Consider the following 15,116-nt stretch of genomic DNA (forward strand, 5'->3'; position numbering starts at 1 on the left):
AAGTTATATATATATATATATATATATATATATATATATATATATATACACACACAACTTCGTGTCCTTTTTTTATTTTTTATTTTGACCCATTTCAACTGTAAGGAGCTTTGTAGTATGACGCTGCAAGAACTGAAGAATGCAAGCGTCACTGTGCTTGCAGAGGCGGAAGCTTGCCACTCAGCTAGGCATGCATGAGTCGTTTTACCGAGACATGATGGTGATGTTCCGGAAGTGGGAATTTGATCCGATGGATCTCTCGCAACCACCCTTTCCAGTTCATCTGTGGCATGGGGATGAAGACTGGCTCGTGCTGGTGACTCTACAGTGATACATCTACAGCCACCTCAGCTGGATCGACTACCATGAGCTGAAGCAAACAGGGCACTACCTGGGAGGTGTGCAGAGCTTGGTTGATGTTGTCCTCAAGACCTTGCTAGTGGCGTCGGTTTCGGCATGACCACGTATTTATCAGTTTGGAAAAAGAAGCACCGACAGGAAGCGGAATGCGTAATTCATACATGGGAGGGATAATAATTAGATCGCACATGTCCTATTTTAACAATGCATCCATTACTTATGCGAGATCACCCACCATATACACATTGTTAGAGAGAGAGAGAGAGAGAGAGAGAGAGATGCTTGCATTGCGCTTTGACTATTGAATAATTAACGCCTGAACTTTGGTTGCATCCACTTGTGGATAAATTTATGGTTCAAATTTCTTAGGACGGAGAGTAGAGAAATCTGGAGAGAACTTAGCATAACGTTTTATTCAATCAGCTCGGATGGATGGCCGGCACAGGCAGCGACACCTAAAGGAGCCACAATGTGTACTGTTTTCACTACGGCATTAGTAGTAGTAGCATTTAGAGAAAGACAAGTTGTAGCCGTAAGTTGAGCCATTAGTAATAGTAGTTAGAGAAAACGTGAAAAAAAAGGGGGTAAAAATTGATCTTAATGTTTAAAAATAAAAAAAATATGACAAGCACAAAGCAATAAAAAAATACTACTACTCTTAATTAAGATAAATATAATTAATAATATATATATAAAAGAGCACTTATGCTATTGAAGCACAAAAACTCACGATATCTAAAAAATATGTTATATTTCACGAATAATTATCCTTGTCACAAGCCTCTATGGATATAATAGATGTTTTGCCACATAACAATGCACTCTTAAACGAAGTATTCAGACGTTAGCACAATAAGACATTAGCATAGCTTTAGAGCGAGAAAGAGCATTTACAAGACACCATTATCTTATGCAATGTTTCCCTCCTCTGTGTAAATCGTCATTTCCCTTTTTATTTATTTATTTTAATGTTTTTGGGGTTGGGGTCAGGCCATCTTATGAACAATGGATCAGCCGCGCACTGCGCTCGCCAAATTGCTTGCTTTGTCATGCGGCGGCTCCTCTCCACCGGGGCCATGTCTTCCTCTGCCCCTTATTCGTCGTTCCTACCAGGTAAAAACCCTAGCTCGATCCGCCTCACACATCAGCGGCGACTCAATGGTGTTCGTTTCTCTTTTCCCACCCGCTTCGTCGTCGTCGGTTCTTCCATACGCTGCCTTGCCTCCTTCTCACCGGCCGAGCGAATCAAAGTCCACAACCCCATCGTTGAGATGGATGGTGAACCACATCCCCCTAGTGTGTGTGTGTTTGCTGTTTATTTTTTTTTGCTCTCTTGGTTCTTTTCCCGCTTTCAAACGCTTATTCTTCTCTCCTCGGTACGTTCTATCGATATCTACTTCTTTTTTTTCAATTCAGAAAAAAAAAGAGGTTAAAACCCTACCTATCTGATGTACATAAAAACTTTTTGATGTCTTCTCAGGCGATGAGATGACGACGGTCATCTGGAGGATTCCAGATGATAAAAGAAAAGGTGTCAATCTTCTCATTCCTTTTATATATCCTGCAAGTCTGGAGTCACTTGGAAATGATTGATTGATTTGTTTCCTGACTGCAGCTAATTTTTCCATTTCTCGAATTGGACATCAAGTACTTCGATCTGGGCCTCTTGAGTCGTGATGCCACCGACGATCGGGTAACCGTTGAAAGTGCCGAGGCAACTCTCAAGTTACCTACCACGACCTTCTTTATAGTAGCACTTCCCCTTCCTCCTTCCACTTAAATGATTTATTGTGTTTTCTTACAGTGATAAACTGAATACCAATTTGTGTATAATTAATGTTCGTGCATATAGGAAACTTGCTTTACCATTTTGTACATGCTTGTATCGATTGGTGTATTCAATCTTCCATTTCACCGGATCTATCGAATTATTTCTCAGAAAGATACGTGGGAACAGTGTTTGCTTAAACTAGCATCAGCATGAATTCTGCAGTCCATTATATCTGCAGTCCATTATATCAGCATGAATTCTGCAGTCCATTATTTCAAGTGGCAGCATTAGGGTCTTTTGGATCATCATCTTTAATGGTTCTTGATGATGATTCCTCTAACGTAGCTTTAGTTACCATTGTATCTGAAATATAGTTTTGATTTCCATGTTAATTTGGATCATCATCTTTATTGTTTCTTGATGATGATTCCTCTAACGTACCTTTGGTTACCATTGTATCTGAATTGTAGTTTTGATTGCCATGTTAATTTGAATGAGAGGAGAGAGGGAGAGGGATCAAAGAGATGGAACAATGGAGATAGGAGAGAAGAGGGAGGTTGGAGGGGAGAAGGTGATAAGAGGGAAGGGAGGGCAATGAGAATGATAGTTGTGGGCTACAAAGTAAGCAGAGAAGAAAAGAGCATATAGGAGGAGAGAAAGGACAAAAGAGGGAAGATAGGATGGTAACAGCAGGTACGAGCCATAGAGAAAGGAGAAGAAAGAGAGGGAGGGGAAGGAGGAGGGGAGAGAAGAAAAAGAGAGTGGTGATGACGTAGGGTGCTGGTCACATGCAAAGGAGAAGGGGAGAGGAGAGAAGAGAGAGACGATAGGATGGTAACAGCAGGTGCAACCCAGCATTTGCAGAGAGAAAGCAGGAAGAAGATCAAGAAAAGAGGGAGACATACTGGATAAAGAAAGGACATGTGGCTGATGGCTGAAAATCAAATCTAGGGCATAACATGGGCGTCAAACGTGGAAAATTATATTATGATCAAGGGGAAGGGGGGAAGGGAATTGGGTTTGGATCGAGTCGAGGCATTTGGGTCATTGAGTCAACCTATGCAAATGCCTGATATGCCCAGCACCTCAACTGAGCCATTCGTCTAGGTGGCACCCAGTTGAAAGCATTTTGCCCAAAACCCGCTACGACACTTGGGCCCAAGGTAGGCAATACCGAATGATACCGCTTGGTATGGGCGGTACGTACCGGTCTGACGGAATACCGGTACGCGGACCACCCGCTACCGGGCGGAACGAAAAAAAAAAAAAAATATTTATATATAAATATTTTAGAAAAAGGAGACGTTTGGCGACGTCGCCTTTTTCAGATTATATATATATATGATTATATATATATATATTTATATATTTAAATAAACGAGGCGACGTTGCCCCGCGTGGGGAAGGAAAAGGCGACGTCGCCGAGGCGATGCGACGTCGCCTTTTAAATAAAAAAAATATAAATATATATATAATCTTTTATATATATATTAATTTATATATATATAAACGAGGCGACGTCACTTCGGCGACATTGCCCCGCTTGGGAGAAGAGATAGCCGACATCACTTCGGCGACGTCGCCGAGTTATTTATATATATATATATATATATATATATATACCGAGCGGTATACCGCTCGGTATACAGTTTCGTATCGTACCGAGCGAGCGTCAAAACTCCGGTACGGTACGAAATTGCAGACCTTGCTTGGGCCTCACATCGCCATGCCCGAGCACCTAGGCGAACATTTGGAACACTTCTTGGCATCTTTGGTTAGCCAAATAGTTTGACACCAATACAAAACTTTTATGGATGAATGCAATAAGAATTCAATTTCAAAGAAGGTTGTGGCATATGAATCAAAGGAACTTAAAGTGTCCTGGTCTTTGGACCTTTTTTTTCTTTTATCTTTTATTTAAGTCTATTTCCTGTTTAGCTCGCTAAGGGAAGTCAAAGTAGGAAAGATATAGTTTAATTAGGGGCTAGAGTTGTTGCAATGCCATGCTATGGTGCTAGTTAACTTCTGACATGGGTCATTAGCTAATACTGCTTGCATTATTTAAATAAATCAGAATAATCATTCACATTTGAGACACAAAACAGGATTGTATTGGTAGCTTGGCATATCGCACATGTTGCACTTACCTGGGGTCAGCCAGTCTACTACCTGGAGTAGGAATCGTTGCTGTTACAGCCTCATTGCATCCGGAAGTAACTCATTTTACTGTTTTAGTTTCTCTCTGTTGGGTACAAAAGTTGATGGTTAGTAATTGCCAATTGTAATGCAGCTTTTAAAGTTTTCTCAGCCCTGGATGCATTACACTTGTGGTCATGCATGATATTCAGCTACTGTAAAATGGAATGGTTGACTAGTAGCCTTCCCTGGCATGGCTTTGTTTGTATTCTCCATGTCATGTCAGTTTTCTGTACTTTTGAGTTTGCACCCCTTGTTTTTGGTACTTAGCAATTTGATCTACATGTCTGGTACATATTACCTTATGATTGTCTCTTATGCTTGCTGATCTCTATGTTACTTTTGTTAGCTTGAATCAGTCTTGTTCTAATTCACTTCAGTAACTGTTTTTCGTGAGCCTATTCTTTGCCGCAATGTGCCACGCATTGTTGCTGGTAAAAATGAAATTTTACTTGGTGATAAGTTAATTTTTGTGTGTATGTATGTGCGTGTTTGGAGGTCTTTGCTTATGCTGTATACTTAAAGGTCCACCTGTGGAGCAAGATGTTTATGAATTTAAAGGCTCTGGTATTGCATTATCTATGTATAATGTAGATGAGGTTTGTCATATATAGTCTTATGTAGGAAATTTTACAGAGATATTCTTTGTTGATCATACAAAATTGGAAACTCTTTTCAGTCCATTCGGGCTTTTGCTGAGTCATCAATGTCTATGGCATTTGCAAAAAAGTGGCCACTTTACTTAAGCACCAAAAATACCATATTGAAGAAATACGATGGCAGGTAGTGTTATCTTTTCTGTGCTAGCTTATTTTCTTACTAATCTATTAGTATCGTATGTTGTTTTTCATGGGGAGATTACCACAATGTGTACCTTTTTGTCAGCATATACCATGTACAGGTACCCCTGTTTTTTCTTCCTAATATGAAGAGCCAATTGTATCATTTCATTTGTAATTAATCTCTTGCGCTCTCTCTCTAAACCCTAAACCCCTTTCTCTCTTTGACTGCAAAGTTACATTAGAGAATATGCCTGTCAACGAAGTTGTAACATATAGAAAGTTATACAGATTCTTGCTTGCTTTTATTCTCTATTTCTTTGATTTGTTAGTGTCCTTATTGCAAAGCTCAATGAAAGTTATACAGATTTGTTAGTGTCCTCACAAATTGTGAAGCTCAGCTATAGAAAATATGTCTGTCAACAATGTGGAATTTTCATGCTCAGGACGCAATATATATCCAAAAATCTGGTTTTGTCCTTTTAAATTTTGGAACTTTAGGCATCTAAGATATACAGAATGAGACATTTGAAATATTGTAGGTTTAAGGACATTTTTCAGGAGGTTTATGAAGAAAAATGGAAGTCAAAGTTCGAAGAACAATCAATATGGTGGGAACATCTGTTCTAAGTATTTCACCTTTTTTGCTTAATAAGTCTTAAATTGATGTCTAATAATTGTCTTCCAGTTATCAGGTATGAGCATAGGCTGATTGATGTCTAATAATTGTCTTCCAGTTATCCAGTTATCAGGTATGACATGGTAGCTTATGCATTGAAAAGCAGTGGTGGTTATGTGTGGGCCTGCAAAAATTTTGATGGAGATGTCCAGAGCGATTTCCTCGCCCAAGGTCTTACTTTTGAATTTATGATCTTATTATAACAGTAGTTAATATATTGGTATCAAATTCCTGTATTCCAAATATGTTTTACTTTTCACTTTATTATTTTAACTAAAGTATAGGGGTAGTAGCAGTGTCATAGGAAAGAATCAAATTGAAACTTGAAACATATCCTCAACCTTGTTAGGTAACATGAGTGAAAAAGTTCATGTTAACTAGGAGTCATGATTCTACTTTTGTTGTGATTGATTGATTTAACAAGATCACTCACTTTATGCCTTTATCCATGCAAAAAAAACTGCAGATGCTTCTCGTGTAGTGAAATTGTTCATGAACGAAATTAAATTCACAAGATATTTTTGGAAAATTTATTGAAAATTTTGAACATGATCTGTGTTGTTAAACCTTTTATTGTTTGGCAGTTGGACAGTTTTTTTCCAACTCCCTTTTGTTCAACTTAAATTATTCTCAATAATATGATGTTTTAAGATTTATTTGTTGTTGCAGGATTTGGTTCATTGGGCTTGATGACGTCTGTATTGGTAATTACCAAAGTTTAATTGCTCTAGTTTCAGTCTCTACTTATCCCATGTATAGGTAACAATGATTGTAACATAATTATAGTTATCATCTGACGGGAAAACATTAGAAGCTGAAGCAGCACATGGGACTGTGACTCAACATTTTAGGCTACATCAGAGAGGACAAGAGACTAGCACGAACAGTATTGCATCAGAGAGGATCTTGCACTTCTTATCCATGGTCCAAGGTATGCTCAAGCAAATTTTTGTCCCCTTCCATTTTTTGCTTGAATATTAAATATTTCTTTTAAATATTGAAAATCTGCTTCATTGTGACATCGGTGTAGTGCTAAATTCAAATCCTTGTTTGGTACTTCCAGAAACACTTGGAAAGGTTGAAGAAACTGACTCTTAACTAGGAATTGCAGAAGCATTGTAATTCAATTGAAAAAGAAAAACTAGCATGATGGAACATGTTCTATACCTTTTAAAACAAACTATAATCGATAGATAAATACTTTTGTTTTGGATATTTGATTTGTGATGGTTTTTCACAATCATGCAAATACAAGAAAACAGTTGACTTTTCCTTCAAGGTTGCTGTTATCCTCATCTTGACTCTCAGAAAGTGTGGTATAAGCTGCACCAAAAATAAGATTTCCTCTGTGATTTAATTTGTTATCTTTTACAATTTATCGAGTATTGTGTATTTGCTTAAAGCTGCTTTTTACAATGATCACAAAGTGAACTTTTCACAGCTAAACTTCCATGAACTGGCTTCTTGGTTTACTTGCCTGTTGATGCTGTTGATTGTTCTGAGTAAGATCCACGAAATATGTTTAGTTCATTTAGTATATATGGAGTCTAAGATCTCATATAGGCACATGGTTTTATCTTTCGTGCACGAGTGATTGCTCTTTTCTCAATTGTGCTTTGTCTTCATTTACTTCGTTTGCAGAGTGTCCAGAGAATTCTACTTGAACACCGAGGAGTTTGTTGATGCTGTTGCTCAGAACCTTAAAGAGAAGATCCAAGTAGCAGCAGTTATTTAAATGCTTTGTTAATTTTCAAGATGGATGACGTTTCTACTCAAAAAAAAAAAAAAAAAAAAAAAGAAAAAAAAGAGAGAAAAGGAGGAGTTGGATTTGAAGAGTATGTCAAAAAGTTACAGCATCTGATGAGCATGAAGGCTATTAATAATGAGGTTTTGTCTATGCAGCAGACAGATATCTGAAGAAAAACAGTTGGTTGTTGCTTACATATCAGGAATAACAATGGTAAGCCTAGTGTTATCGTCTTTACCGCAGCTTAGTAGTAGTGCTCGAGCCATATGATTTATATGCCTTCGCATCATACGAGTGAACGACGGCATCGAAGTAAAAACTGACAGCCAAATGTTCTGACTGGCTTAAGAAGCCCTCGAAATCATTTTGATCTTTATCGAAAGCCCCTAAGATCAGCGTCACAATGTTTCATGTCAGATTAGATCTAAATCAAATTTGAAACTGTATCGGCTCCAATTCACATAATTTTATTTGTTTATTTATAAACTTTTTGTTTCAGCTCTAATATGTCACATGGAATAGTTTCAATTTTTTGTAAAAAAAAAAATACACGGCTGCATGGTACTAAATAGTTACAACATAACTCGAATTTTACAACTATGGGCAATGCAAATATCTTCTCAAAAATAAATACCAATGCTCTAAAAGGCTAAATTCCTTTTCGGATTAAGTGAAGTGGACGTATTCCATGTTCCAATTCCTCGGGACAACAAGACGCTTGATGAAAGAAGTGGAGAAACCACATCTTGAGAAGTGGATGACAATATAAACTCCCAAGTGTAAACATAATCTAAAAAAGTGATGTTGTATTGGGTGCGTATGTGTGTTGTGCGTGTATGTGTTGTGTATTTGTGTGTGTTGTGTATGTGTGTTGAGTTGTGAATGCTGTGTGTTTTGTGTTTGTGTATTGTGTAGTGTGTTGTGTATATGTATGTGTGTTGTGTGTGTTTTGTGTTTGTGTATTGTGTATATGTGTGTTGTGTGTAAAGAATGTTATGATGTGTTGTGTACATATGTGTGTTATGAATGTGATGTGTGTTGTTAATAATATGTTGTGTTGTGAATGGTATGTGTTGTGTATGTATTACGTGTATATGTATTGTGTTATGTGTGTATTGTGTAGTGTATATGTGTATGTGTATGTAGTGTCATATGTTGTGTGTGTGTGTTGTGTATGTGTGTTGTATATATGTATGTATGTGTTATATTGTGTATGCGTTGTGAATTTTATGTGTACGCGTGTTGTATTTGTGTAATGTGTAGTATGTATATGTATGTGTTGAGTTATGTATGTATGTGTTATATGTGTGTTGCCTTCCGAGGACGCTGCTGCTGTTATTGGGAGAAGGATGAGGTGGAACCACCACCACGACCATGTCAATATCAACAACAAAGAGAACATGTGACAATCAAGTCAGGAGGAAATTTGCCATGTTTGACGATGCAGCTTCTGTAGCGATTTGTCCGAGGATGCAGCCTTGTGTCGGTAGCCCTGTAAACAAAAATACGGGGCGGAGGGCAAAGGGAACACTGAGTCAAAACAAGACTACGGAAAATAAAAAGAATAATGTCGTATGTTAGAAACGAGTAAAAACAACACTAATAAAGAGGGTGTAAATTAATACAACGGATAAAAACATCGATTTTAAAAAATCTTTTGTATGATTAAAAACGATCTCAAAAAATATTAAATTGAAAGCGTACGAGAGCATACTAAGAGTAAGAAATTAGTTTGCAATATAAAGTAAATTACAATAAAGGCAAATAGCAAATCAGAAATATAAACTGATTTATAGTGGTTTGGTCATCGTGACCAACATCTACTCCACTGATTCCTCTTCCGTCGAGGCTACTGACATCCACTAACGGTCTTCTTTCAATAGGCGAAGGCAAAGACCAATCATCTTCTTACAACTCTATTCTCCTTTTGACAGGCTCAGGAGAGAACCCTTACACCCCCACGTTTTTTTTTCTTTTTGCTCTCAATTGTGTCTGTTAACTAGGGATGAGAGGGGTATTTATAGACCTCAAATTGATTCAAACTTGATACTGACACTAGGTGGTACCATCGCCTGACACCCTATCACTGGGCGGTTCCACCGCTTGACAGTCTCGGAGACTGCGCCATGATGGTTCCACCTATTGAGTCACTGTTTAACCCAATTATATGCTAACTACAAATTTTAAGGCATATACTAAGCTAAATAAGTCCGGTAAGTCTAGGTTTTTTCCAGCGAGCTTCCAACGATCTTCCGACGAACTTCCGACAATCTCTCGACAAGCTCCTGAACTTATCGATCAATACCGATAGAACTTCCGATCAATTTTTGTCAGAACTTCCGACGAATTCTCGAACTCTCAACGAAATTTTGTTCTCGACTCTAGGACTTCATTTTGCTTTATACCTTAATCGCTATCGTAGTGAATCCTGCACACTTAGAACCTACTTCGATCTAGACAATTATTACAAAGCAAATCAAATATTTTTCGACATGTCATTGGATCATCAACATTTCGTCCAAATCTTCGACGTATCATCCTCTTTGGTGGCCTATTGCCCAATCAACCAGTTGACCTCCACAACTCTGATTTACTTGGCGTAATTTTCGCTCTTCTTGGCCCGATGCCCGAACACATGGCCTGAAGCCTTCTGTCAATACATTGACCAATCCTTCGGCTCGACATCCAATTTTCTGATATGTTTATCTCCGGCCCAACATGATTCTTTCTACTTTAATTATCTCTCCATAATCGAAACTTCCTACGTCACTCAAAACCCAGATTAAATCATAAATACTATCAATTGGTTTCATCATCAAATCCGAGAGTCAACATCGTCCTCCCTCCGTACTTCTGAATATATAAAAGAACGATAAAATGAAAGATGTGAAGGAATCATCTTTGCTCCTCACTTATCACGTAGCTTCCCAACTAAACCCCCAGCAAATAACCCCCTATCGAACCAGGAGAACATAAGCACAATCTAAGGCTGCTCCGGAAGAAACAAAATTCCTACCAAGAAAATTCTAGATCATATTAAAGAGATTTCGACTAATCCGATCGACCCAACCCCATAAATAATTAGGAAGTCACTCCCGGAGAAATTAAGAATGGAAAGAACGTGGGGAAAGGGTTTATTTTTGGAGATAATCACATTAGCATCAACCACATCATTGGAAATAATCGAGTCGAGCAATGAGACACCTTCACAATCGCATTCAGTAACTCGCTCAATAAAGACATGACAAGAACACGGAGAGCAATGCCTTGACGGATGATGGAAGCAACATCAAGCAGTCATTAATCTCGTCTACACAACTTGAGGGTGGTGCATGGCCTGAGAAGCAATATTTTTCACATGCCACCCAAGATTCAATTTATGAAACTTGATAAGATACTGGTTAAGTTTATGCACAGAAGGGGAAAGGAAAGGCAATGGATGAATTTGAACATATACGGCAAAGTTTACGCGATGTAAGCACAGAACGAAGCTCATCGTATTCACAATCATCATATTATAAAAAATCTTACGACCAATAACAATGCGATGATAGTTAGTTAGACTTCTTTGAGCAATAGTATGATACTACACAACAAAGAAAGTAGAAGCTTTGACATTCACCAATACATGCCTCAAGAGTCGTCTTAGACACGTGATTCATGACGATTAATCTACGATTATCACCACATTGATGTACCAATAACATACGATATATCAATACACTATGTTGTGAGATCAATTTTAAAATTAGGTTCAACAAACATATCATATTAATAGTAGATACATAAGATCGAGGACCTCGATCCACCACCCGTAAAAACCTATCGTTGATTTTGGTGGTAGAATCAACAATTAGGTATATCTACATATGTGATTATTTAATTCATTTGAATTTTAAAATTTATATTGTAGCAAAATAATCTAACAATTCAAATAATTTTTTTTAGATATTTTAATATTTACAAAAAGACAATCTATAACAAACCAAAATACAAACCTTGCAAAGACTATTCCTCAAAGCCCGAAGAAGATATGACACTATTCTTACCTAATTTACATTGATTTTGCTAAACTTACGCTAAACATATATTTATTTCTAACTTAAAAATCATATCCTAACTTTTTTTTTCAAATATTTTTGAAAGATTTTATGTCTAAATTAGATGTACTGCACCGTATCGAGCAAAGCTCGACACACCAATATGATATAAAATTTCAATCCTTTGTTTGGACAATACACATAAGAAAGATTTGCTTCTTATCCCTTCTCAATGAAAACATAGGACAAAGTTGCATAACTTATGAGAAAGAAGGAACAAGGGTCATGATTCATACAAAAAAAAATAAAGACACAGAAATTGCACTTGCATGCACGAACCAAGAAACAAACAACTCCAATCAGCTCAAGCAATGTTTTCCCCACAGTCCCCAATTTTTGAAAAAAGATAGAATAAAAAATCCAATTAGGTTCCGATCAAACAACATGACATTATCTGCAAAATATTTGGTCTGACTAAACATCTCATCATGTACAACATATATATTCATTCAGCAAAGAGATAGTGTAGATATAACCTAAAAGCAATTAGGGATGTCAAGGAAGTAGTATCTAGAGGTATAAAAGAAGAAAACTTTGTTAGAAACAAGAAATATAAATCTAATTGCCCTTAATTTGATCAGTGATTACATTCTAAACAGAGCTCAATGGTGGAAAAAGATCTATGAATGTAACCCTTATTAGTTGGGATATTAGGGTTTTCCAATATTTTCCTGTATATTTATTTAATGAGGTGAAATATCCTCTTCTGGATGCATTCTTTGCATGATCTAGTTAATAGGAAAGGACCATGTGCTTTTGACTGGAATACATTTACTCATCTCTCAGTAGACAATCTGCAATTCTTATATTTCAAAACAATTGACAAAATTTTCATTCAAGGAAAAATAGAATTTGGTCAAAATTCATGCTAATTGCTCATAACTAGCAAATGAGAGCTATCCAGTCGATTAAAATATGAGGAACTATGTTAAAGAAAAGCATAATATGTTTATACATACTACATAGCATACATAGCACGACAACCACATAAAGCAGCAACATACACTAAATACTAATAGAATTTAAAAAACAGAATTATCAAAATTCAATCCGATGACAACACAAGAAATTGAAGGAGAAAGTAAAAAAAAGTGTAAACGATCATCATAATAAAAAAGGAGCAATTCCACATTCTTCTAATTGACATGATAATGTCAATTAAGGAGTGCAACATGACTTCAGGCTATAAGAGTCATTTAATGTGGGTTATACTCTACTAATGACTAATCTGTTATTGAAGACCCCGTAAGTCTCTGATAACACATTTTAGCCTAATAAAATAGACAGATAACACATTTTAGCCTAATAAAATAGACAGACCAAATAACCTTGTAATGTCGAAGAGTAAGTCATCTGCGTTTTAATAAATGAGAAGTCATGTAAAGATGTTGCATTAACTTCTAGTCTCAAGAATTGACTTGGAAATATATAATGATTAACTTAACTGTTATTATGATAAAGTTACTAGTACAGAAAGAAACCACTTTTATCAGTTTAATCATTACTACTGAAAAGTTCAATTGACACAGAAAAGTCAATGAGATCATGAATATGTAGGTTCACCTTTATAGTGTAATCAACAAAAATTCCGTTAGGATTGAGATTTGTGTAGTCTAAAATTAAACTGATTCTGGATGTCACTTTCTATGCTATCTGCAACACCAGGGGGTACTGTACTTTCATTGCAACCTCCATACCATTCTTCATAACTAGTCAATGGACCTGAAGAAGGCATGTACAAGAATATGTGAAGAAAAATAAGTCAACAGATATCAACATGAGCAAATCAGAGTTGAACAAGCAAGCACTTTGTTGAAGAATTTTTCTATGGCATCCAAACACATAATATCTGAAATTCAGGAGGATTAGGATATGACCAATCTAGATCAAAACAACCTGCCCTATGCTTGCTGCAGCAAGATGTTCATAATCAAAGCTCGTCAGTTTGGATGACCAATCAGGACCCAGTTTAGCATCCAAAACATCATTCAATTGTTTCCTTGGCATCACATTGGCTCCTTGACGAACAATATCCATAGCAGCTAATATTTGCATCAGGTAAGGAGGCAAGACATGCATTAAAAGCCATGCTAGTTGTTCATGAATTTTACATTTGGCTCAAACTAGGTAATCAGATTTAAGTAATAATATACATGAATTGAGTTAGGGTTATCATAAACATAATTCAAACCAAATATTAAAAACTATAGTTCGGATTACCATATGATTTGATCTGATTTGTCTTAACTAGCATGTAAACACTTCGGCATTCGAATAAACAAATCGAAAGTATTTGAAAATAAAATTAATGAATAATAATGGTTAACAGAACTATGATTAAAGTTTTTAGAGTTTCTTCAATATCCATTTTTTTCACAAGCCTTGATTCTTTGACCATCAACACCATTCTAGTTTTTTTAAAACAATTTTCTTCTTCCTATCACCTCCCACTCTTAATTATTATTAGCATTATATACAATAATCAGTTGTCATATACAAGAATCATGATGTACACAGGTTGAGCATTCCTAATTAGGCTACTAAAAATAAATACCTACTAATTGTCTTCCCTAGGTTCTGATATCCTTGTCAACCAAAAAATGCTCATCAAATAAAATTTTGCATAATTTTTTAAAATGAAACAAACAGTAAAAATAGTAAAATGCTAAACATTTCTGTAAAACAAGTGTTCATTTGTAACTACAAACTAGTTACTAAGAACGAAAAAAGGAATGTTCAGATTTTGCAACTGGAGGCAAAACAAGAAAAACCTCCCCAAGCTGAGAGTGACAGCAAGCCTTTGATATACTCTAATGTATATAATGCTGTTGTTCTGGCTGACAAAAACGAAAAATTCAATAGGGAATTATGAGTTGGAGAAACATTTCAGTATTACTGACAAGAAAATGCGTTCACTATGCACTGTGTTTAAGTATAAAAGTATTGAATTAAAGAGGACATAGAATCTTTTCTAACCTACAACAACAATAACATCAACAAGCCATAATGTCACAAATATATGGGGTTGCTACATGGATCTTTTTCCATATAAGACAATATCCCTAGTTAAATCATTAACAACAAATATTTTTTTATCATTCTTAGTGATGAGTTTGATAGGTTTCTCTATTTCTGGCACCACTAATCCTAAGAAACTCACCTCCTCTCTCTAGGTCTCCTTTGAACAAACTCAGAATTTAATACCATTCAAAACTGCTCTCATTTATATATTATCCTTGGATCCTTGCACATCCAATTTAGTATTCTAGTCTTGGCAAACATTTCTTTGACTTGTATATCATTCTTGCACATCCATCTCAATAGTCTACTATTCTAGTCTATGCAATGCTAACATTTCCTTTACTTGCTACATGGCTATCCTTACAACCAAAAAGGCATGGCAATGTGGGATCTAATATAGAGCCGTATCTCTATTAGATCAGTTGTTTCCATGATTTAAATACTGGTCTTTCGGGTTGCAAAA

The 15,116-nt window shown here is 36.3% G+C and overlaps 1 protein-coding gene and 1 long non-coding RNA gene across 11 annotated transcripts in view; one reads left to right on the forward strand and one right to left on the reverse strand.

Annotated features, from left to right (window-relative positions):
• The first annotated feature begins 1,194 nt into the window (after positions 1 to 1,194).
• On the forward strand, positions 1,195 to 7,769 carry LOC135586885 (isocitrate dehydrogenase [NADP], chloroplastic/mitochondrial-like). 8 transcript variants are annotated; one of them, XM_065147281.1, is made up of 8 exons: positions 1,195 to 1,891; positions 1,976 to 4,926; positions 5,007 to 5,110; positions 5,649 to 5,717; positions 5,844 to 5,956; positions 6,455 to 6,489; positions 6,572 to 6,716; positions 7,427 to 7,769. In XM_065147281.1, exons 2-8 carry the CDS (start codon positions 4,810 to 4,812, stop codon positions 7,447 to 7,449), a joined length of 606 nt encoding a protein of 201 aa, XP_065003353.1. In that variant the 5' UTR covers positions 1,195 to 1,891; positions 1,976 to 4,809; the 3' UTR covers positions 7,450 to 7,769. The 8 variants fall into 8 exon arrangements, with proteins under 8 accessions (XP_065003353.1, XP_065003354.1, XP_065003359.1 ...); XM_065147287.1 differs by lacking the exon at positions 5,007 to 5,110 and having other exon boundaries at positions 1,198 to 1,473; positions 1,841 to 1,891; positions 1,976 to 2,085; XM_065147289.1 differs by having other exon boundaries at positions 1,203 to 1,891; positions 1,976 to 2,085; positions 5,649 to 5,736.
• Positions 7,770 to 8,041: 272 nt separating this feature from the next.
• The window catches only part of LOC135635874 (uncharacterized), a 35,990-nt gene continuing 28,915 nt past the window's right edge, over positions 8,042 to 15,116 (reverse strand). For all 3 annotated transcript variants that reach the window (XR_010495757.1, XR_010495758.1, XR_010495756.1), the window contains 2 exons: positions 13,196 to 13,354; positions 8,042 to 9,024 (listed from right to left, as the gene is read on the reverse strand). This is a non-coding gene — a long non-coding RNA (uncharacterized LOC135635874). The remainder of the gene's footprint in view (positions 9,025 to 13,195; positions 13,355 to 15,116) is intronic.

The sequence above is a fragment of the Musa acuminata genome, chromosome BXJ3-4, assembly GCF_036884655.1.
Source record: "Musa acuminata AAA Group cultivar baxijiao chromosome BXJ3-4, Cavendish_Baxijiao_AAA, whole genome shotgun sequence".
Taxonomy (NCBI): Eukaryota; Viridiplantae; Streptophyta; class Magnoliopsida; order Zingiberales; family Musaceae; genus Musa; species Musa acuminata.